We start from the raw sequence: 22,633 nt of genomic DNA on the forward strand, positions 1-22,633 counted from the left end.
GTGGAAGGATCTGCATTCCCGGCTCCACTGCACTGACTTGGGCTGCTCGTTTAGGATCTCATAGCGTCAGCTTTCTCATCTGCAATGCGGGCTCGTGGTGAGGACATGTTAACACACATGGGAGACTGTCAAGTATAAATGGAGGCACCCATTTGGCCTGGTGGCTAGGACTGGTTGGGATGCCAAGCATCCCATGTCAGAGTGCCTGGATTTGATATCTGAGGCTTCTCCTGATTCCAGATGCCTGCTAATGCAGACCCTGGGAGGTGGCAGTGACAGCTCAGACACCTGGGCGGCTGCCACTTACAGAGGACACCCAGCTGGAGTTCTCAGCTCCAGGCTGCCATCTCAGCAGGGGGCCATCGTGGCCATTTCAAGCGTGAACCAGAGGATGGGAATATGTGCTTTCTGTCTGCCTTGCAAATAAATAAATAAAAATGTAAAAGGATAAGTAGATCCAAATGCAATGGTCAATCAACAAAACAGAACAAGTCTGGAGGAGCTCATTGCTGTGTCCATCTGTTAAGGGTCAAGCCTCAGTTTCCAGTGATTCCTGAAATCCTGTAAGCAGGAGACCCAAAGCAAGGCACCAGAGCCCTGTTTGTCTTCCAAATCTTGCTCTAGACAGAAATGGAGAGAATCCTAGTAAGGCAGGTGCTGGCCTAAAGGCAGTTCAGCTTACATCACTGCTTCACCTGCAGCTAACCTTATGAATTTCTGTATCTCCTGCAGCACCTAAACTGACGGTTTACTCCAGCTGCAGCCTTTCCTTGTCATTCTGGGGGAAAACAGAGGTTCAAAGATCTGCATGACTTGTTCAGGATCACATGCTCATTTACATGCGCCTCAGGCTCACCTCCGGGACCCGGGGGCTTAGCCTGTGCTGCCTTTTTAGGAGCGAGTTAAACATGCTTATTTTATTTTCTCCAGAGTTGTTACCAACAATGAAAAAGTGAGAATCTATCTTAATCAGCATACTTCTAGGGTGTACTTGTGGTTGTAAGAGCTAATGTAGCGGTGGGTATGAGGAACAGAGGTTGAAGACGGTGCCTGGGATGCCTGCGTCTCATATCAGAGTCCGTCAGCTTCCTTTGCAATTCCAGTAAAGCACAGCCTGGGAGGCAGCAGCGAGGGCTCAAGTAGTTGGGTCCCTGCCACCCCTGTGGGAGATCTGAATTGTGTTCCAGGCTTCTGGTTGTGGCATGGCCCAGCCCCAGCTGTCATAGCACTTGGGATGTGAACCAGTGGATGGAAGGTTGCTGTCTGCATTTCAAATAAATAAAAATACCTTAAAGTATATATTTATGGAGAGGGAAACAGATAAACACACACTGAGACTGCAAGTGTACAAAAGTCGCTGTGGGTGAGAAGGTAGATTTAGTCAAGAGAACCTGGCTGGGTTCAAACCCAAGTCACCACCTGCCCAAACTGGCAAATCATTTATCTATTTGAGAATCAGTCTTCTCATCTATAAAATGGGGATGATAGTTCCTACTGAACTGCTATAAAGATGGATTATTTATGAAGTGAGACAATCAATAGAAAAGTGTTTTAAGAGCAAAGATGCTAAAATTCTTAAGGAAAAAATAATAATGGAAATGGTAAATAATGCTAAGTGTATCAATAAAATGTTTAACAAATAGAATGTATAAGTATTAAAAATATAAATAAATTACAGCATTAAATAATTTGGAAATTGGTCAGTTTATACTGAGGACTGAAAAATTAACACTATCTTATTTTGGAAGCAATTTATGTCAAAACAAATGGTATCTGTCCTTGAAATCAGGCCTAGAGACATTTTATGTTTCTAAGGACACAGGACACTTTTAAACTTTGTTGAGTAATTAAGCTACTGTTTGAATATTTGGGGCCCGTGTGTTACTGTTCTGCTCCTGAAAGTCTTAGGTTAATGATACCAAGAGGGTGGGAACCTAATCCAATTATGTGTTTGGAAACGGGGCCTTTGAGAGATGGTTAGTTTGACAGGGTCAAGCCCCATGGTTAAATTCTGGAGGCTTTACAGAACACCACATGACACAGATAGAAACATGCATGCTCCTGCCGTGTGGTGCCCTGTGCTGTCACCACAGGCTGGATCCATGGACCCAACTGATCTTGGGCCTGTGGTTCTCCAGAACCACCAGCCAAATTAAACTTCTTTCCTTCATAAAGTTAGTCACCACATGTATTTTGTTGCAATGAAAAGTTGACAAATTGTAACAAGCTCTAAAACCATTAATAAAACAAACATTGATAGTATAGTTGATACATCAATTTTTTAACTTCAGTTATGTCATAGGTATCATGCTAAATAATGCTAAACTTCAGTGAGAGGTTACATTTTAGAAAACATGACTATAAAGCTGAGTTCATGTTTTTTTCCCACAGCCTTACCCTCTCTCTTTCCAGTTAACAATTGGCTAATAAATGACCTTCCAAAACATTTTCAGTGCCCAAAGAAGTTTTAAAACTGTATCATAAATAGACTGCTCTATTGTAAACTCCCCTTAGAGATTTCTAGTGTATACTAGTAAGAAGTATAGCTGCCTAGAAGACCTGGGGCAGCATTTTTTTGTTTAACAAATGGTTCTTAAAATCCACTGGAATCAATATGCCATCCCACACAGAGTAGGCTTCAAATTCTTGGAAATTCATGGACTTGCAAAATTTTCCCCAAATTTTGAGGATTACTGGAGTTGTCAATTTTTTATTTCACTAAATGAGACCATATGAAAATCAACTACAGTTTTACGATCCAAGTAAAACTAAAAACAATCAAAACCATGGACGCAAAACTCTTGAAACTGCAAGGGGCTCTATAGATTGGTTTATTTTCATAGCGATCCCTAATAGGTTGCCTAAAGAAACAAAATAAATGGCTATTAATGAAAAAGAACTGTCTTGCCCAAAAACAGAAATCTAAACTCTCCATTGGTTAGGTAGGAAGTACCCCCAGAGACTCTCTGAGACCTGTCCCAGTAGGCCATCTTCTCTTGGACTCTTCCAACAAGAGAACTGTGCTTCAGTGCGGCCTACAGGTGTGGCAGTTTCCATGCTGCTGCACCTGCCCTCTGGGCACCACCCTCTCCTGGGAGAAGCCAGTCCTTGGCAACCACAGCTCTCAGGGCTCACTGACAAACAATTCTGAGCCTCCTTAACACATCACCCAGCTGCACACTTCCATGTTGTGAGGGAAAGCTCTCTGTGTATCTTAAAATACAATTCAGATGATAAAAATATTGATTTAGCAGCTGTTTTGGTGGGTGGTTTCTATGTTAGGCATTCATTTTGCATCTAATAGTAATTTTATTTTTATTTCCAGTTGACTCAGACCTATGCAAATGTATTCATTAAAAATGAATGGGCAGTGAGACCACAGTGGTGTCCATAAGCCTGGTTCTCTGGAATAAGAGCCTAGTACGGGGATTTATTAGGTGATTCTGGAAGCATGTGGAGCCTGGGAGAAAAGGCAGGCAGTTTTCATCCCAGAGGCCGAACGTCTGCACTGGGGCTGAAGGACAGAGGGATACGTATTTCATTGCTTCTCTTGAGGAAGAGTTGTTCAGAGACAACTAAATGACTTATTTGCAAATGTGGATCTGAAGCTTCAAGCACATCCTGGCTTACCCAGGGGTAGTCAGGGCCAATGAAGTATAGGTCATTATCAAGCTCATTTGGAGGTTTACAAAAAAGACTATTTTCTCCCAAGCCCAAATGTAAGTATGGGAATTATCAACTTTCCTACCTGAATTATCTTTCCACATTTCTAGGGCACTGCACAAAATGCAAGCTCCTAACATCAGTGTTCCTCACCTATCAACCCATTCCCAAATTTTTACTTCCTTCTGGCCTTTCTCATTCTCACTCCTGTAACCACTCTGCTGAGTCACCTACAACCTTCCAAGCCCAAGTGGAAGTGAAGACCTGCAATATCGTTAGGATTTTAGCAGAATAGGGCCTCTACTTCTGTGGCTTAACTGAATACCAGTTTCTCTCCTAGGAAGCCAATTACCCACATGCTCTCTTGAGTGAAGGCTCTTTGAACTCTCATATATGCACCTATAGGAAAAATCTCTATTTCTTTAAAGTTGTGTTACCCACTCACGCCACAGTCTAGGAGGACTGCAAAGTTAACAGTCCCGCTCAGTGACAATGCTGGAGCCTGGCTTGTGAGGCCCCCATCTTCCTCCTATTCCTCAAAGTCCATTTGGATGAATCAGCAAAGGCTGTGGCCTCAGCTCCTTAGCCAGTTTGACTCCAGTGACCTTTACCTTCAGCCTGCCTTTTGAAAATGGTCACACTGCTGCACTTGGGAAATGTTCATGGCACTGTAACCCATTCCTGGCCAAACCTTCCTCTGCATCTCCTGCATCAGTTCTGGATGCCAGGGAGCATCTCTCGACTTCTCTTTCTCACTCTGCCTCTGACGGAAAGCTGTCACCCTGACAGCCAGCGGCCCTCTCCTTTGTTCCGTTCACAGTGTCCTATGCATTCTTATTGCACTGCTCCTTTTCTTGCAACCTGACCTTTTGGCTTCACTTTTTTTTTTTTTTTCATGGAACTTACTTTTTTTTCTTTTTATTTAAAGATTTATTTATTTGAGATTCAGAGTTACAGAGAGACAGAGAGAGTTATCTTCCATCCTCCAGTTCACTCCCTAGATGGCCAAAAACAGCCACGTTGGGCCAGGCCAAAGCCAGGAACCAGGAGTTTTATCCAGGTCTCCCACATGGGTGGCAGGGGCCTAAACACTTCCTAGGCCATTATCAGGGATCTGGATGGGAAGGATCAAACAGATGGCAGCTTTACCTGCTACTCTACAATGCTGGCCCCAGAACTTACTTCTTAAGGGAGAGGACAAATAAGATAAAGATATGCAATTTCTAGTGTGCTAAAAGGTCATCATGCCACAAAGAAAAGAAAACTTGGTAAGAGGCCTGAAGTTATTTTAAATAGGATTGTCAGATAGCTGAGTGACTTAAAGTATATTGAGCAGGGCAGGAGGTGTGGATCTGCAGGCATTTGGTCTCACTGCCAATGAGCCTCCAGTTTTGGTCACTTGGGCACCAACTACAAAGCTCATGTGGGACTAGTCTCACAGCTCCCCTTACTTAATTTGTCTCTTACTCTTTTTTTTTTTTTTAATGAAGTGCAACTTTTGTTATTGTTGTGGCTCCCCCCCCACACCTCCCTCCCTCCCGCAGCCCTCCCCTCTTGGCTTTACTTGTAAAACCTTTATAGGAAAGCAGTTTCACTCATTGTAACAAAACTCATTTTCATGTGCATTAAAGACAAAATTAAGAGTCTGAATTTTTAAAGAAGTATGTTTTCAAAATTTGCAAGTTCTAAAGAAGCTGCTAGCAGCAAAAATAATCGTTAAGTCTTTTTAAGGAGAATATTAGGATGTTTTAGTGTTTTCATATTAATTATTTATATGAAAATAATGGGTTCTATTTTTCTGATCACAGATTCTGTATTAACAGAGATAATGAGGTTGTAACATTTTAGAAAACAAAGACAAATAGAATACTATATTTTAACATGTTTCAGGCCATGGATTACCAACTGACTTCAAGGAAAATTATTAAACTGTTTAAAAACCTTTCTTTTTAATTTTCCCAAATGAACACAATATTTTTTCACCTTGAAACTATCAGAACAGCTGATTTAGCAGCCAGCTCTACTCTTTTTCTGTCTCTTTTTTTTTTTTTTTTGGACAGGCAGAGTGGACAGTGAGAGAGAGAGACAGAGAGAAAGGTCTTCCTTTTGCTGTTGGTTCACCTTCCAATGGCCGCTGCGGCCGGCGCGCTGTGGCCGGCGTGCTGCGGCCGGCACACCGCGCTGATCTGATGGCAGGAGCCAGGTGCTTTTCCTGGTCTCCCATGGGGTGCAGGGCCCAAGCACTTGGGCCATCCTCCACTGCACTCCCGGGCCACAGCAGAGGCCAGCTCTACTCTTACACCTTTCAGGATGCCATGCTGCTACCGTTCCCACACACACGTCACAACGCCTTCTCAACTCCAGGGGACAATCCAGGGATGGAAGGGCTTTCTTCACGGCTGAGGTTGCTAGTCTCTTTTACCTGAACAGTGTCCCAAATATCTGGGCCTAAATAAAATGTAACTATCATACTCAAAGATTTTGATTGATTTCCAACACAATCCCTAGAAATGTTCATTCAGCAGTCGGTCAACTAGCTGAGCATGCTGCTTTGTCCAGGAAAGGATACTTACTTGCAAATTGTAGTCCTGGAGAATTTTAACCAAGGAATCTCTCAAATTGGGAATCTCCATTCCTTCTTTAATACGGTGAATCAGCAAAATTGGGTCAACGTGTGTGCCAATGTTGTTTAACAAGCCGGTAATAAATGCTACAATATACCGCATAAAACAGCATGTAAAGCAAATGCACTTAATTTGTACATAAAGTAATTTTAGATAAAAAATAACAAACTATCTCCTTCATAGTGTTAATATAACTATTTGTATTTCTGAACTCTTAAGAACTAATCTTCCTTTAAGCTCAATCTGCTAAATTCTACAGAACTAACTTCCTTTGAAATATTAAGGAGAAACTAAATGAGTTTTAAAAGCAGCTGAACAAATGACCTGGACTTAGTTTTCAAAATGGAGTTTGTAATGTTGAAGGAGGGGAGCAACTTCTATTTCCTGAGGACTTAAATGGCTCAACTGTTACCCACTTTTCTCCAAAACTCTGCAAGGTAGTAAGGTCATGTATCCCCAAGCTACAGACAAGGGCAATGGGGCCTCATGTATCACAGGGCCTTCCAGTGAGGAGACAGGACTCAACTTCAGGATGTGTTCTCTGTAGTCTCCCTTATCCATGCAGATCCTCAGACCCCCACTTAATTATGCTAAATGCGATTCTTTACATTTTCAAGAGAACACAGTCATTAGAGATTATAAATCACTATTGCTAGTTTCTGAGTCATTTGTATCTTCAAAGGAAGACTTGGGTTACTGTTGGGTGACTGCTTTTGTTTGTTTCTTTCCAAAATGGGAGGCACAACACAAACGGCCAAGCTGAGAGTCAACAAATGTGAACTCCTAGTGCTACATTGATAAAATGGGGTGGGAAAGGAAAAGACTAAATACTACAATGCAGGCACCCAACTATGGTCAAAGTCCAGAAACAACATGTTTCCATAAAAAGAGACTGGTAAGGGCTGAACGTCTCTCAATAAAGGTCTCATAGAAGCAAAAAACAAAACTAAGCCAGAGCAACTTGGAGGACATTTATTCAATGTGCAGCAGGTAAAAATGTGCCTCATGGGCCATGGCTGAGAAGCTGTGTGGCCACTTGTTGATCACACTCAGGTAGTGCAGAGTGATGAGGCTCCAGGTTTCCCTGCACAGGAGTATCCGCTATCAGTACAACATACCTGGGCTTCCTTTACTGTAGATATTTTGCCATATTTTTAAATGAATGTATCGAGATAATTCTTACTCTAGACATAACTGGCTGTTGAAGAGAAAAAAGTGAAAATCGCAGGTAGTTTTTCTGCTTACGTGGTTTGTCAATGGAATATAATATCAAATCTTCCCAGAGTTCTCCATCATCTTGCTCCTTGGCAAATTCGATTGCTTTATCAACATCATGTAACTCCTCCATAATCATCTTCAGGGCGCTTCGGCTATTTCCCATTCGGCCTAGGTGGTGTGAGGAAGTGAAAAAGACTTCATTATTTTTTTAAAAAAATTTATTTGAAAGGTAAAGTTAGGTGTGTGGGGGTGTGAGATATTGATCTTTTGTCCGCTGGCCCACTCCCAAATGGCTGCAGGGGCCCAAGGACTTGGGTCATCTTCTGCTGCTTTCCCCAGGCCATTAGCAGGGACCTGGATTGGAAGTGGAGCACCTGGGGCAGGAATCAGTGCCCATTGTGGTGGTGTCTTAACCTACTATGCCACAATGTCAGCCCCAGTTTATTTTAAAAATAAGAAATAGAGTATATCTTAACACAGTTTGAAAGCCAAAAGTATATTTTCTTATGTGATATTAGAATTACTGTCCATCAGTCTATTCAATAAATGGTGCTGGGAAAATTGGATTTCCACATGCAGAAGCATGAAGCAAGACCCCTACCTTACACCTTACACAAAAATCCACTCCACATGGATTAAAGACCTAAATCTACGACCTGACACCATCAAGTTACTAGAGAACATTGGAGAAACCCTGCAAGATATTGGCACAGGCAAAGAATTTCTGGAAAAGACCCGGGAGGCACAGGCAGTCAAAGCCAAAATCAACTATTGGGATTGCATCAAATTGAGAAGTTTCTGTACTGCAAAAGAAACAGTGAGGAGAGTGAAAAGACAACCGACAGAATGGGAAAAAATATTTGCAAACTATGCAACAGACAAAGGGTTAATAACCAGAATCTACAAAGAGATCAAGAAACTCCACAAAAACAAAACCAACAACCCACTTAAGAGATGGGCCAAGGACCTCAATAGACATTTTTCAAAAGAGGAAATCCAAATGGCCAACAGGCACATGAAAAAATGTTCAAGGTCATTGGCAATCAGGGAAATGCAAATCAAAACCACAATGAGGTTTCACCTCACCCCGGTTAGAATGGCTCACATGCAGAAATCTACCAACAACAGATGCTGGCGAGGATGTGGGGAAAAAGGGACACTAACCCACTGTTGGTGGGAATGCAAACTGGTCAAGCCACTCTGGAAGTCAGTCTGGAGATTCCTCAGAAACCTGAAGATAACCCTACCGTTCGACCCAGCCATCCCACTCCTTGGAATTTACCCAAAGGAATTTAAATTGGCAAATAAAAAAGCGGTCTGCACCCTAATGTTTATTGCAGCTCAATTCACAATAGCTAAGACCTGGAACCAACCTAAATGCCCATCAACGATAGACTGGATAAAGAAATTATGGGATATGTACTCTTTAGAATACTATACCGCAGTAAGAAACAACGAAATCCAGTCATTTGCAACAATATGGAGGAATCTGGAACACATCATGCTGAGTGAAATAAGCCAGTCCCAAAGGGACAAATACCATATGTTCTCCCTGATCGGTGACGACTGACTGAACACCAAGAGGGAAACCTGTTGGAGTGAGGTGGACACTATGGGAAATGGTGGCTTGATCAGCATAGCCCTGACTGTTAATGAACAACTAAATACATTATCCCTCTTAGTAGTTTTTTTATCTGTTCTACTTAATATGACTGGTTTAGATCTGTAATTGATGCACAGTTATTCTTAAGTGTTGAAAATTAACTGAAATGTGATCCCTGTTGAACATGTTGGTGGGAATGGGAGAGGGAAGAGATGTATAATTTGGGACATGCTCAGGCTGACTTGCCCCAAGTGGTGGAGTTGGAAGCATACCAGGGGATTCCAATTCAATCCCATCGAGGTGGCATGTACCAATGCCATCTCACTGTTCCAGGTGATCAGTTTCAGTTCACAGTTGGTCATGGTGAAGGGACTGGGAGTCAAAGGGAGCACATAGACAAGTCTAGTACCTGCTAATGCTAACTGATGGAGTAAATAAAGGGGAGAGTGATCCAACATGGGAAGTGAGATACTCAGCAGACTCATAGAATGGCAGATGTCCTAAATAGCACTCTGGCCTCAGAATCAGCCCTAAAGGCATTCGGAGCTGGCTGAAAAGCTCATGAGAGTATTTCAGGCATGGAAAGCCAAGACACTCTGGCAAAAGATCTCTGCGAGTGAGATCCCAGTGGAAAGAACAGGCCATCAAAGAAGCAGGTACCTTTCTCTGAAGGGAGGAGAGAACCTCCACTTTGACTATGACCTTGTCTAAACAAGATAAGAGTCGGAGAACTCAGAGGGCTTCCATAGCCTTGGAAACTCATGACTGGAGCATAGGGAGATTACTGATGCCATAGACAGGAGTGTCAATTGGTAAAGTCAACAACAGGAGTCACTGTGCACTTACTCCTCATGTAGGATCTCTATCCTTAATGTGCTGTACATTGAGATTTAATGCTATAACGAGTACTCAAACAATATATTTCACTTTGTGTTTCTATGGGGGTGCAAACTGTTGAAATCCTTACTTAATGCATACTAAACTGATCCTCTGTAAAAAAAAAAAAAAAAAAAAAAAAAAAGAAAGAAATTATCAATTCCCAACTTGACTCTCACTGGGATTAAACATGACAATAGGTCTGCTCTGATTTCATCATCATTTAAAAAAATCATCTATTATTTTTCACTTTATGTTTCTGTGTGGGAGCAAACTGTTGAAATCCTTACTTAATGTATACTAAGCTGATCTTCTGTATATTAAGATAATCGAAAATGAATCTTGATGTGAATGGAAGGGGAGAGGGAGTGGGAAAGGGGAGGGTTGTGGGTGGGAGGGACGGTATGGGGGGAAAGCCATTGTAATCCATAAGTCGTACTTTGGAAATTTATATGCATTAAATAAAAGTTTAAAAAAAAAAAAAAAAGAATTACTGTCCATAACACAGTGAAATAAATAGTTCCTATTTTTGGTGCTAAGTACTCATTTAAGTGTTTTATATGGCTGTACTCATTTAAATCATCATTAAAATCCTATGAGGTATGTTCTACAATTTTCTTATTTTACAGAGGAAACAGAAATGGTCAAGATCATACAGCTACTAAATGATTGAGCTGGAATTTGAACCTTGGTCTGATTCTGACTTCCTTTCAGTAGGGGTGTATTTTTTGGGGATGTTGATACCTTCACACTCAGATACAATTAAGACTTTAACAGGCCTCAGTGTCATTCAGCCTCTTTAGGTAGCTTTGCATATTGCTCCTCTGTCACAGTTAGGACCAACTGCAAACTCATTTATCAGAGGACTATTCTACTGTGCTCTTTTGCAAGTTTAGGGGAAAGCCCTTTCCACCGTCCTCATGACAGCAAGTATTTACCAACGGGGCTTCTACTAGCTAATTGTCTTTAAACACATTACTCATCGATCTATTGGCATTTCAATGGTTTTAATAATTTCCTGGGTTTTTAATGGAGTACATATAAGAGAGCCCTACTCAGTGGAGGCCCAGCTTTCAGTGGAGAGATGTGGAATATAATCCCTACCCCTGTCCTTTGCCCTGCACAGGAATCGGTAAAGTATCTTGAATCCTCTCACCACGGGCAGCCAGTATCAACTGACAACAGGGGGCTTCTGAATAAAATGACATCTCATTTGATATCCCCTCTATTGCTTTTCCTGCAAATATTCTTTCCAGTTTATGTCTCTAAAAAGTTAACATTTTAAAATGTGTAAGATTTTACAATTTTTATGAAATGAGGCTATGTCTCCCTTTAAAAGTTCTCTACTGCTTCTAAGACAATATGATATTGTGACAAAATTTTATTCCAGCAGATTATTTTGGAAGAACAGTTCTAGGTCTATGCTGAGTACTCATGAACCTACAAATGCCGAAACAGGAAGAGATTTGGATAAGTTTTTCAACAGAGGCTAAAGAAGCCAATGAGGGTGAGTGCTGTATGAGGGAAGGGAAAGTGGAAAAACCCTACTGGGGTGGGCAGCATCCCACGGGGCTCCATGTTGTATGCCACCGACACCTGCACAGAGATTCCTTTCGAAATCTGTGATAAAACCACATTGTTCTTACACGTGTGGCTCCTGTGGAGACATGTGAACAGGTAAGCGTTCTGGGCTCTGGGATGCATGGTACAGGGCTATGACACATGCAGGACTGACAAATACAGCTAGAGAGTGTTAAAAAGTTCTCCTCTTTCGAGAGCGCCATCATCAACTGCATTTCCTTATTTCGGGTGTGAATTTTGAAAATGAATATTATTTGTATTCTACTAATATGATGATAACCTAAGCTATCAACCCATCTACAATTTATTTCCATATATGTTGTGAGGTATATAGGACAGTTTTACTGTTCCTTTTGTTTATCACACATCACTAATACATTATTTCAACAGTATTTATTCAACAACTTTTCCTGCTGTACTGTAAGTCTCCCTTTTCATGTGTTCAATTCTCAAGCAAAATAGATTTGAACTTCTGTGATCCGCTGCACTAAAATCTAGGTTCATTCTTAAGTGAGGAAGTCTTCAAAGAGCATGTGGGAAATTGTATTATGGAAAAAAAAAAAAAAACTGCATAGAGATCAGAATTTTCCCCCACCCTCCAAAATAAATTTATCCTTTGATTCCATTTTTTCCACAACTTTTTGAAATTTCCACAACTTTGACAATTCATGGCATACTCTTACCCTTTTTGAGCAAAATGAATAAAAGTTACTTACTCAGAAGATAAACTGTCTCTTCTACAAAGTTCCTCTGTTGACAGATCTCAAGAGCCTGCAATTACAGCAGGGTAAAAATGTTACCATGGCATATGAACCAAGAATAAATATCAGTAGAATCCGTAAGAACTTCCAAGTTTTGCCATTGCCTTCCTTTAAAAGTTCACAAACAAAAATGAATATCCCTGCGTCTTCCTGGTGGCTGTCCTCATGCACCTCTCCGAGAGGTCCTGGGGTCTGTCTCTCTACAGTTTAACTGACAACATTTTTGAAGCAACTCCGAACACTCTGAGCATTTTCCCAGTATTTAACACATGCTGTATTCAGTGGTATAAATGAATGAATGAATTTACTGGGAATATTTCTATTGCTAGCTCACAGGGTTTAAAAAACTCTGCACAAGGATCTGTCAAAAATGAAGGAAAAAACATATATGCTGGGAAAGAAGAATCAAACAGGTGGAAAACAAGTGAAATTAGGGGCCAAACAGGTGACAGCATTTCCAAGGGTATAAAAACAGACATGCTATATATGGGGAAATAATTTTACATGAACTGGCCACATCTACCATATGCTCTGTCTTGGGCACTAGGAGATCAGATTTGCTAGAGATACACAAGTGACAGTGATAAAGATGGCAATGATAATGACGCCTAGGAGGTGAAAAAGAGCAGGAGGAGAAGAGTTAGTAGAGGCAGAACCACCATGAGTTCACTCGAGGGAGCTCAAGGTCCAGGAGGGGTGACAGAGCTGGGACATCACTCCCCTGCTGTACTGTGAAGTCTCCCTTTTCATGTATGAGCAAGGGAGGGCCATGTGCACAGGCAGGGTTGTGTGCATAGGAAGGGACACTGAACTCATGTGGTTCTTTTCTGAAAGGTTCTACAGGAGAGGTGGGATCTAAACCAGGTACAGTTCAGAGGGAAGCCTGTGTAACCCTCTTTCCTAACCTTTCTCAATGCCTGGACTTAAAGCCAAAATCCTTACCATGCTCTGCAGATATGCAGGCCGTCCAGAGTCAGGCTGTGCATTCTGAGTGGTGTTCATCTCTCCGCTGTATCCCTCCACCGGAAAAGCTGCCCTCACTCCCTGTACCCTCCACCTGGCAAGGACTTCAGACAAGCATTCCCAAGGACCCCACTGCAGAGCGGGTTCCAGGTGCCCCATCCTGCTGCACCTTGTACACGGCCCCACAGCACTTCACCGCTGGAGCAACCAACTATTTGCCTGATCAGTCGTTTCATTTGCCTCTGCTGGGACCATGCACATGTTGAGTCCTGTGGGTTGCACAATGCCTGGCCCACTCCAGGTACATAACACATGATTTTAAAATAAAGGACCAGGAAGAAAAAGGTTCAGGAGGAAGCTTGCATATTTAAAACAACCTTAACTGGTTGTTTTAAAAACAAGAATCAGAGAAAAAGAACAGCTCAAGTTAATTAGCTCTTTTGGCTCAATAACCTATCTTGGAAAGTAACAGCAGGAGCTGGTTTTGATATTTTGAGTTTCGACTGAAAATGTTTCTGTAGGCTTTATGTTTTAAATCAGCTAAAGGGCAGAAAAAAAGGCTGATTACAGAGAACAATGCAGCAAAAAAGGAAAAATAAAAGCCACATATGTCAGTTATATAATGGAAAGTCACAATGAGGAAGAAACACTTAATTGTATGACACAAGATTTAAAAATTAGGTAGCAGAGCAACTAGCTGTCCCCAATATCCTCTTCCCATTCCTGTCATGGCAGTAAGACACTGAGTGGATATGGGGCTCAAATTAAAGAGCAACAAAATCTCCCAGTTTTCCCGGGGTGGGGGAGCCACTTGTCTGATGTCTCCAACTGAGCAGCAGAAGAAAGGTGGGAGGAAAGCTTCCAGAATCTTCCTTTAAAGCACTGCGTTTGAACCCCAGGGCTTCCTTACTTGTAGTCATGTCATCCAGTCTGCTTTGGGAAACTTGGATGTAAAAGATGTGCAAAATACAGGATCAGGAGCAAAGAGCCCTGGTCTCTGACTTGTGGCAGGGTCACTCCACCAAGACACCCATCGACAGAGAATTAATCTGCTACTCTCTTCAAGCCCCCATTATTTGAGGATTTTCATCATTCCTGGTTCAACCTAACCCTAGCCAATGCCTAGAAAATCATTATTTGCTTTTTTAAAAATATGGTTTACTGATTTCTGTATGTCTCACCTGTCAATCACCATTATACACAGTGGCACATGTTATAGTTTCTAGCAGTAGCCTAAATTATCCTCTTCTCACAAATGAGGAAGTAGAGACTTTAGAGATCTCCGGAAATTCTGAATAAAGTATTTCTAGTACATCGAATTTTTCTACTATTGACAGTGTTTGAAAAACCATGTTTCCTCATTTTAGATTTCTGAATGTTTCTGGACCATGGTGCTCCCTCTAGAGGGAAAAGTAGGGAACCTTAAGATTTTAGTAGACACTGTCTCGTCTCATCTGTCTCTCTCTCTCTCATACACACACACACAGTCAAAACTAAAAAAAGACAGACTCATGAAATATTGAGTACAACACTATGCAAAAATGATTTTTAATGCTTCTTTTCTTGATTTACTACAAAGGTAAGAAAAAAAGCTAGGTATCTGGGCCAGTATTTCCAGGCCAGTGTGTGGCACAGTGATTAAGCTGCCACTTATGATACCTGCATCCCACGTGTGAGTCCCGTAGATGTTATAAAACAAAGAGTAAATTTGGGGTAACCATCAGGAACTTTAACTGTAGATTAAATGATGATTTTCTACCAAGTCTTTATTCCTATCATTTTTTTAGTCTTCTCTTTACATTTCTTTAATGAAAATATATGAACTCTGTATCTTTCAATTTTATTCCTCTAAATTCATTAATACTGCCACCTTGTGAATGCTAGTAGATATGAGAGATCATAAATTCAAGTATAAATTAGCTATTTTTAAAAAAACCTATAAAGTGGACACTCCTCTTTTAACCACTCTAGGCATAATCAAATCAGATGTATAAAATGAGCACTAGTGTCTGATGACTGCATTTGAAAATAGGACAGATTAGCAGATTAAACATCTCTTTCATAGTACTAGCAATATTTTAAAAAATCTTAGTTATTAATCATCTTGTTAACCTAAAAAATGATTAATCATAATAGAATATTGGGGCCTGATATTAAAGAGATCCACGGTCCAAGTGTTGTTCCTCAACTTCTTAGCTCTAGACTGGTTTAACTCCCAAAGATTTTGCTTATCATGCATAAAATCACACTATCCACCAAACTGCAATACTTTAGAGACTGGATGAAAGAATGTGAAAGCACAGCACATATCCTAAAGCAAAATAGCAACATAAAGGATTCTGATTCTTTTAAAATTACTGTAGATATTATAAATTTCTATGAATTGTTTCTCCTATAGAGGGAACAACTTCATAAAAACCTGAATTTAAGGGCTGTAGTGATTTTGAATCCTGACACTCTGGCCTTTATTTTTTCTAAGATTGATTTATTGGAAAGTAAAATTAGAGAGAAGACGAGAGGTGGTGGTGGGAGGAGAGGAATCTCTTCAGTTTACTGGTTCACTCCCTAAATGGCCACAATGACTGTGGCTGGTCCAAGCTGAAGGCAGAAGCCTGGAACTCCATCTAGGCCTCCCACAAGGATAGTGGGAGCCTACGTACTTGGACCATCATCTGCTGCCATCCCAGGAACAGCAGCAGTTAACTGGAACAGAAGCAGGGCAGCTGGAACTTGTATATGGGACACAGGTGTCATAAGCGGCAGCTTACACTGTGCTACAACATTGGCCTGGAAACTGTGGCCTTAAATAATGAGGGCCCTAAACGGCTTCTGATGTGATGTCAGGGTCTCTACAAAGTTTCTGGACAAATACTACTGACTGTGGGATTTCAGTCCATTAAAGTTGGGAGCCAGTGTTGTGGCATGGTGGGTTAAGTCCCCACTTGCAGTGCTGGCCTCCCATATCAGATTGCTGCTTTGAGTCCTGGCTACTCTGCTTGAATTTCAGCTCCCTGACAGTGTACCTGGGAAAGTAGCAGGTAATGGCTCAAGTACTTGGGCCCCTGCTGCCCATGTTTGAGACCCACACGGATTTCCAGGATCCTGGCTCTGACCTGGCTCAGCCCTAGCTGTGTGGCCACGTGAGGAGTGAACCAGAACCAGTGCATGGAAGAGTCTCTCCTTCTCTCTCTCTCTTTCTCTCCCTACCCCCATATCTTTTTTTCCCCCTCCCCTATCACTCTATCTTTCCAATAACAAAATAAATGGTAAAAACAAAAAAACAAAACCTAGAACCTTAAAATTTCAACCAGTTTCCAGTTTGAAACCACACCTCCTTTCAACAGTTACCAACCCCATGGGGCCAGCGCTATGGCACAGTAGGTTAATCCTCTGCCTGTGGCGCCGGCATTCCTTATGGGCGCCCGTTTGAGACCTGGCTGCTTCATTTCCAATCCAGATCTCTGCTATAGCCTGGGAAAGCAGCAGAAGATGGCCCAAGTCCTTGAGCCCCTGCACCTGAGTGGGGGACCCAGGAGAAGCTCCTGGCTGCTGGCTTCAGATAGGCCCAGTTCAGGCCATTGGGGCTATTTGGGGAGTGAACCAGCGGACAGAAGACCTTTCTCTCTCTCTCCCTCTGTCTGTAACTCTGTCTCTCAAATAAATAAATAAAATCTTAAAACAAAAACAAAAACAAAAAAACAGTTAGCAACCCCAGAAAAGGCAGACAACCAGAAACGAAGAAGATGCAGCTGTTCTTCTGCCACAGTGAATTATAAACAATAGTGGATCAACACACTCTGAATAATGCCTTTTAAACTTAAAACACTTCTCATTTAAAATAAAAACACAAAACCCATCAAGTACCTATAGGGCCAACTCATCTATAACTCTTCTAAGTAGAAATTTCCTTGGGGAGAGGAGGCATTAGAATTTTCAGTTCTTAATTTTTTTTTTAAAGATTTTAATTTGAAAGGCAGAGTTCAAAGGGGAGGGGGAGAGGGAGCATCTAGACACTGGTTCACTCCCCAGATGGCCCCAAAGGTTAGAGCTGAGCCAGGTAGAAGCCAGGAGCTTCTAGGTCTCCCACGTGGTTGCAGGAGCCTAAGCACTTGCGCCACCTTCCATTGCTTTCCCAGGCACATTAGGAGGGAGCTGGACTGGAAGTGGAACCCGTGACTTGAATCAGTGCCCATATGGGATGCCAGTGTTCCAGGCAGTGGCTTCACAGGCTACACCACAACGCTGGCCCCAAGTTCTTAAGTTTTTTAAAAAGAAATTTTATTTATATGAAAGCCAGGAGCCTAGAACGCCACCCAAGTCTCCCATATGGGTGGTAGGAATCCAACTACTTGAGTCAGGATGTCCCCCTTTCCCCAGGAGTGTACTAGAAGGAAGCTGGCATCAGCAGCAGAGCAGGGACTCAAATCCAGACACCGCAATGTGGGATGCGGGGGTCCCTACTGGTGTCCTAACTGCCGCACCAAACACCTGTCTCTCAGTTCTACAATGAAGATTCAAGAGAAAAGGAGACCATGTATCCTATGAATCTTTCTTGAGACAAGGAAAGTAAAGCTGTAGCCCATGACCTTCACTTCACAACTAGCATGCTTGGGATACATTGAATGTGCAATCTACCTTGTCATTCATGGTTTGGTATATACTTTTCACCTTACAAATAAATATAAAAGGATTTCATTTTTAGAATGATTAGGTGCATGTAGAATTTTAATTTCTAAGGAAAAAAGTAAGATAATGCAAAAGCTTTGGGTACCTGAACAAAGGTAGAATAACATGTTTTTTGCAAATACATGGGTTTCCCACAATGGGTCCTGACAAAGAGATACTCTCTGATGATGAAATCCCAGTAAAAGCCCATTTAGGGAGCTCTAAAAGTGTGGATTAGTAACTTGATTATTTTACAATGGCCCATTTTTTTTAATTTTAATTTTTTATTTTAACTTTATTTAATGAATATAAATTTCCAACGTACAACTTTTGGATTATAGCAGCTCCCCCCCGCCCCCATAACCTCCCTCCCAACCATAACCATCCCATCTCCCAGACCCTCTTCCATTCCATTCTTCATCAAGATTCATTTTCAATTATCTTTGTATACTGAAGATCTACTTAGTATTTACTAAGTAAAGATTTCAACAGTTCGCACCCACACAGACACATAAAGCATAGAGTACTGTTTTAGTAGTAGACTTACCATTAATTCACATAGTACAACACATTAAGGACAGAGATCCTACATGGGGAGTAAGTGCACAGTGACTCGTGTTGTTGATTTAACAACTGACACTCTTATTTATGACATCAGTAATCACCTGAGGCTCTTGTCATGAGCTGCCAAGGCTATGGAAGCCTCTTGTGTTCACAAACTCTGATCTTATTTAGACAAGGCCATAGTCAAAGTGGAAGTTCTCTCCTCCCTTCAGAGAAAGGTACCTCCTTCTTTGATGGCCCGTTCTTTACAATGGCTCATTTGTACAATTGCTGTCTGTAACCTATTTTATTCAAAATTCTCTTTCAGTAGAAACAATGAGATAACTTGAAAAAAAAAAAAACTATGCGTAAACATAAGTAACTGAGTTATTTTTATATGCAACTTGGTGCTTTCAGTGGGTTAGAGAGAAAATTTCTAAATGTCTACAGAATCTGAGTTCTATAAATTACAAGTATGATTTTCTGCTGCTTTCCTTCAGGTACATCAGTAGGCTTTCAACTGGATACTTCTAGGCTTAAAGTCAGACAGGCTGCACGTGTGTAAGAAACATGACCTGCTGGGATCTCCATGCCCCGTGCTTCACGAGTGAGAACGAGCCAGGAATGGCTGCTCATCCCCATGCATGCATGGCTCGGCCTGAGAAGCCAACTGGAGCCATCCAGAGACAATCACATGCCCTCTGCAAACACCGGACATTCCTCCAACATGGAGATGGGAGCACTGATCAAAGAGTAAGGGTCTCGCTCTAATTCCAGATGCGAGTTTCCACCGTAGGAGAGGAGGACAACATCTGCCCTCATTTCTAGAGCATGACGATGCAGTTCCACATGTATTCTTAAGAAAATGTTTCAGGGCCCCAAGTATAAAATGGTAAAGCTTTTCATAGTTTTAGCGTATTGGCCAGGCATTTTTTCCCAACTGACTACAGAATTTAAAAATCCACTGAGCTGAATTTGGTTCAAAGTAAATCTAATACATTTAATCATCATACAACTGTAAGCGTTCTAGCATAAACTGTAGGTTAGCTACCAACTTCTTTCTACTTATCTCTCACAGGTCACATATGTTATTTTGTTGATACAAAAAGCCTACTAAAACGCAATTGTTGTCTGGCTAGCTAAATGCAGTAAGATATTTGTAGATGTCCGACAGCACTGGATGGGATCAAGAACCATGGTAAACAATACTGTCAGCCTTAAGATTGCCCAGTTACTAATACATATAATATTTAAAGTATTATAGCTTATTTTGAAACAACAGTCTCATAATACGAGTTCTTAATTAGTCCTAAATAAAACTTGTATGTATTTAATTCACTCATTCATCTACTCACTCATGAAGCCACAGACCATTTAGTAAATGTGTTTGTAACATATACTGGGTACGAGTTTACTAGAATGACTAACATAAACTCTTTGTCATTGAGGAGTTTACAGGCAGTGGAAAAGAGAGACAAGTAGCACGATGAGTTGAATGGAATGGAGTGCGGGAGACAGAAAGACAGGAGGAGGGCATTTAAAGCAGACAGGACCATCACCCTTGACTCAGAAAAACTCGGTTCCTGACTGAAGCAGCTGCTTCCGTCTTGCACCATCTGAGCCTCTCCCAGTTCTGAGGTGCTACTCTAATCCTGAAACAGACTTGGGCTCCTGGTAGTGTGTTTTGCTTGGTGGCTAACAGAGTCTTGGGCTCCTCCTGTCACAGAAATGCCTGACTGCCTCAGCAACATCAAATCCCACAGGGCCTCTTCTCATCGGAATGACCCAGCCAAACCTAGTGCTTCAAGAGAGAGGAGCAGTTTTCAACAGGTGGACAGAGGAAGGCAGATGAGGGTGGCACCCAGCCCAGGAACAGGGACAGCTTCCTCACCTGAAGCATCCAGACGGGGAGCCTGGGCCTTACCTTTTCCAGGGGGCAGTGCGTACTGTCTCGGAGGAAGGGCAGTAAGTTTGGTCGATCATATTCAGCGTAAAGGCTGATCTGTTTCTCGTGGTAACGCTGCCCCTTATGATGGTCCCTCTTGAAAAGCTTATGCAAATACTAAAAGGAACAAAGGATAAGCCATGAATATTACAAGAAGAAAGCAATACCTGGTCAACACTGCCATTTTTATGTCAGTTCCCATGGAGAGGCTGGAGAGAGAGTTTTCAGGAAAAATCCTAAATGATGAAGAAGTAGAAAGAATGCCTCTTGGAGAGCAAGGGAATTCTGACATCTTCCAGAAGGGCCCTGAATGGCTTGGCTGTGTCCCTTACCAGCGATGTGGCCTTGGACAAGTCATGACCCTCTCTGTGACTCAGTGACTTCATCTATGAAAAATTTCATTGGGTTGTTTTGAGGTTTAAATGAATTACTGTTTGTAACTCACTTAGAACCAGACACACTTGACATGTACTGAACACACCTGAAATGTTAAAGTGGTTAATACCATCATCCTCATCATCTCCACCTCAGAAATAAAATGCTTGACTAATGTAATTGTTTCTTAGATCATAAAAATTCTTTTACGTGAAAGGGGGCAAAGTCACGGGACAGGTGTATATTCTTGAACACTCAAGTAGCAGGCACTAAATTAGCTCTCATATTTTGCAGCTTTTCTCTATTAAAGTATTATTGAGAACTGTGTGTACAATGAAATGCTGCCTGTGTTGGTGACATTTGAAACAAAAATGAAAAGTGAAAAGCTAGTTTTCAAAACTGATTCCTTGCCCTAGCTGACAAAGTTGATGAACCCGGTCAAAGGAAGTGGGTAATTCACTTGGTTTTACTCTCAGGTAAGGTGGAGGCTATTAACAGAGTACTCAGAAGTTGGAAATCTATGTCCAAGGCTTAAACGTACCTGTAAACAAAACCCTCGCAGTCCACTGGAGCTGGAAGACTTACTCACACAAAGGACAGTCATGACATGAGGGGCTGTTTCCAGTGGACAAACCACTGAGCATTCACACAGCCAACCACAGAGCATCAGCTTGCCCCCTGAAGCTGCAATGCTAGAGAAGCTGATGTTGACGTTTGTGGCGGTACAGTTGCCTACAAGCCTAACCATGACACATGTAATCACCTTAAGAATCACTGCTTGGGCTTACTGCTCCTCCCAAGATGGAGAGCCAGCAGCATTGAGACCAAATCCATCAATAGGCCCAACGTCTGACAGGGAGCACTGCTGGTAGACTGGCACTGGGATCAGGGTTGGAGCTGGGATGTATGGTGCCATCTCCCAGAAGTGCCAACGGGATGGGAGGCTCTGTCAGATTTATAGAGATGTGTCTGGCAGGGGAGAAGAGCCATTCCAATGTGGGCTTTCCCACTGTTGTTCCACTGCACTAATTGATTACATTGTCACACAGAGCTGCTACCCCTAATCCTGTCTATGGCTTAAATAAGCAAGAAACCACTACGTATAAACAAATCCCTACAGTGGTCAGCAGCATGGTGACTTGCTTGGGTAAGCAGTAATGTTGAGATTTCCGATCATGAATGATATAGCCAGAGCAACTACACAACCCCTCAGTGCAAAAAACAAACAAACAAAAAACAAAAATCACAACAAAAAATACCAGAGACCAGGAAACATCTCACATGCCTACCTGCAGTCTTCAAGAGTCTCATATATAAAGCTGACTTACAAATAAAATGCTCCCAGGTTCTGGTCCTGGGATGCAAGGTGATGGGCAGAGATGTAAGTGTGTTCTTTGTATCTGATGCCCTCAGTTCAACTCCATAATTGCTATCACTTCTGAAGCCTTTTCTTACACTTCTATTCTTTGAAATTCAATTATATTTATTTTTGTTATATAGAATCAGAGAAGCAAAAACCAGTACCAAACTCTAATAAAACTGATTAATTTGGCTGAATACTTTTGCATGCATTAACATTCTAAATTAAAAATAAACACACATGTCATATGAAATACAGAAGTCAGTTTTTTAAAATGTTAAAGTACTAGCACATAAATGATACAGTGGTTTCCTTATACAATTTTTAAAGGACATCACTCTTGCTCTACTCTCATGATGATGCAGTACACAGAATCCAAGTAGCACTCCCCCAGGAAATCTAGAACAACAGGTCTTAACAGCACAGACCACACGAGAGAAGAGGGACTGGCTATTA

General features: G+C 41.7%; 1 protein-coding gene across 18 annotated transcripts in view; it reads right to left on the minus strand.

Annotated features, from left to right (window-relative positions):
- VPS41 (VPS41 subunit of HOPS complex) overlaps nucleotides 1-22,633 on the minus strand; it is a 188,163-nt gene that overhangs the window by 13,344 nt on the left and 152,186 nt on the right. For all 18 annotated transcript variants that reach the window (XM_089315632.1, XM_089315643.1, XM_008261661.5 and 15 more), the window contains 4 exons: nucleotides 20,422-20,559; nucleotides 12,282-12,336; nucleotides 7,533-7,673; nucleotides 6,237-6,373 (listed from right to left, as the gene is read on the minus strand). In XM_089315632.1, coding sequence (XP_089171758.1) covers nucleotides 6,237-6,373; nucleotides 7,533-7,673; nucleotides 12,282-12,336; nucleotides 20,422-20,559 — 471 coding nt within the window. The remainder of the gene's footprint in view (nucleotides 1-6,236; nucleotides 6,374-7,532; nucleotides 7,674-12,281; nucleotides 12,337-20,421; nucleotides 20,560-22,633) is intronic.

This window comes from Oryctolagus cuniculus, chromosome 16, assembly GCF_051225735.1.
Source record: "Oryctolagus cuniculus isolate XC-2025 breed Fujian yellow rabbit chromosome 16, ASM5122573v1, whole genome shotgun sequence".
In the NCBI taxonomy this organism is placed as follows: domain Eukaryota; kingdom Metazoa; phylum Chordata; class Mammalia; order Lagomorpha; family Leporidae; genus Oryctolagus; species Oryctolagus cuniculus.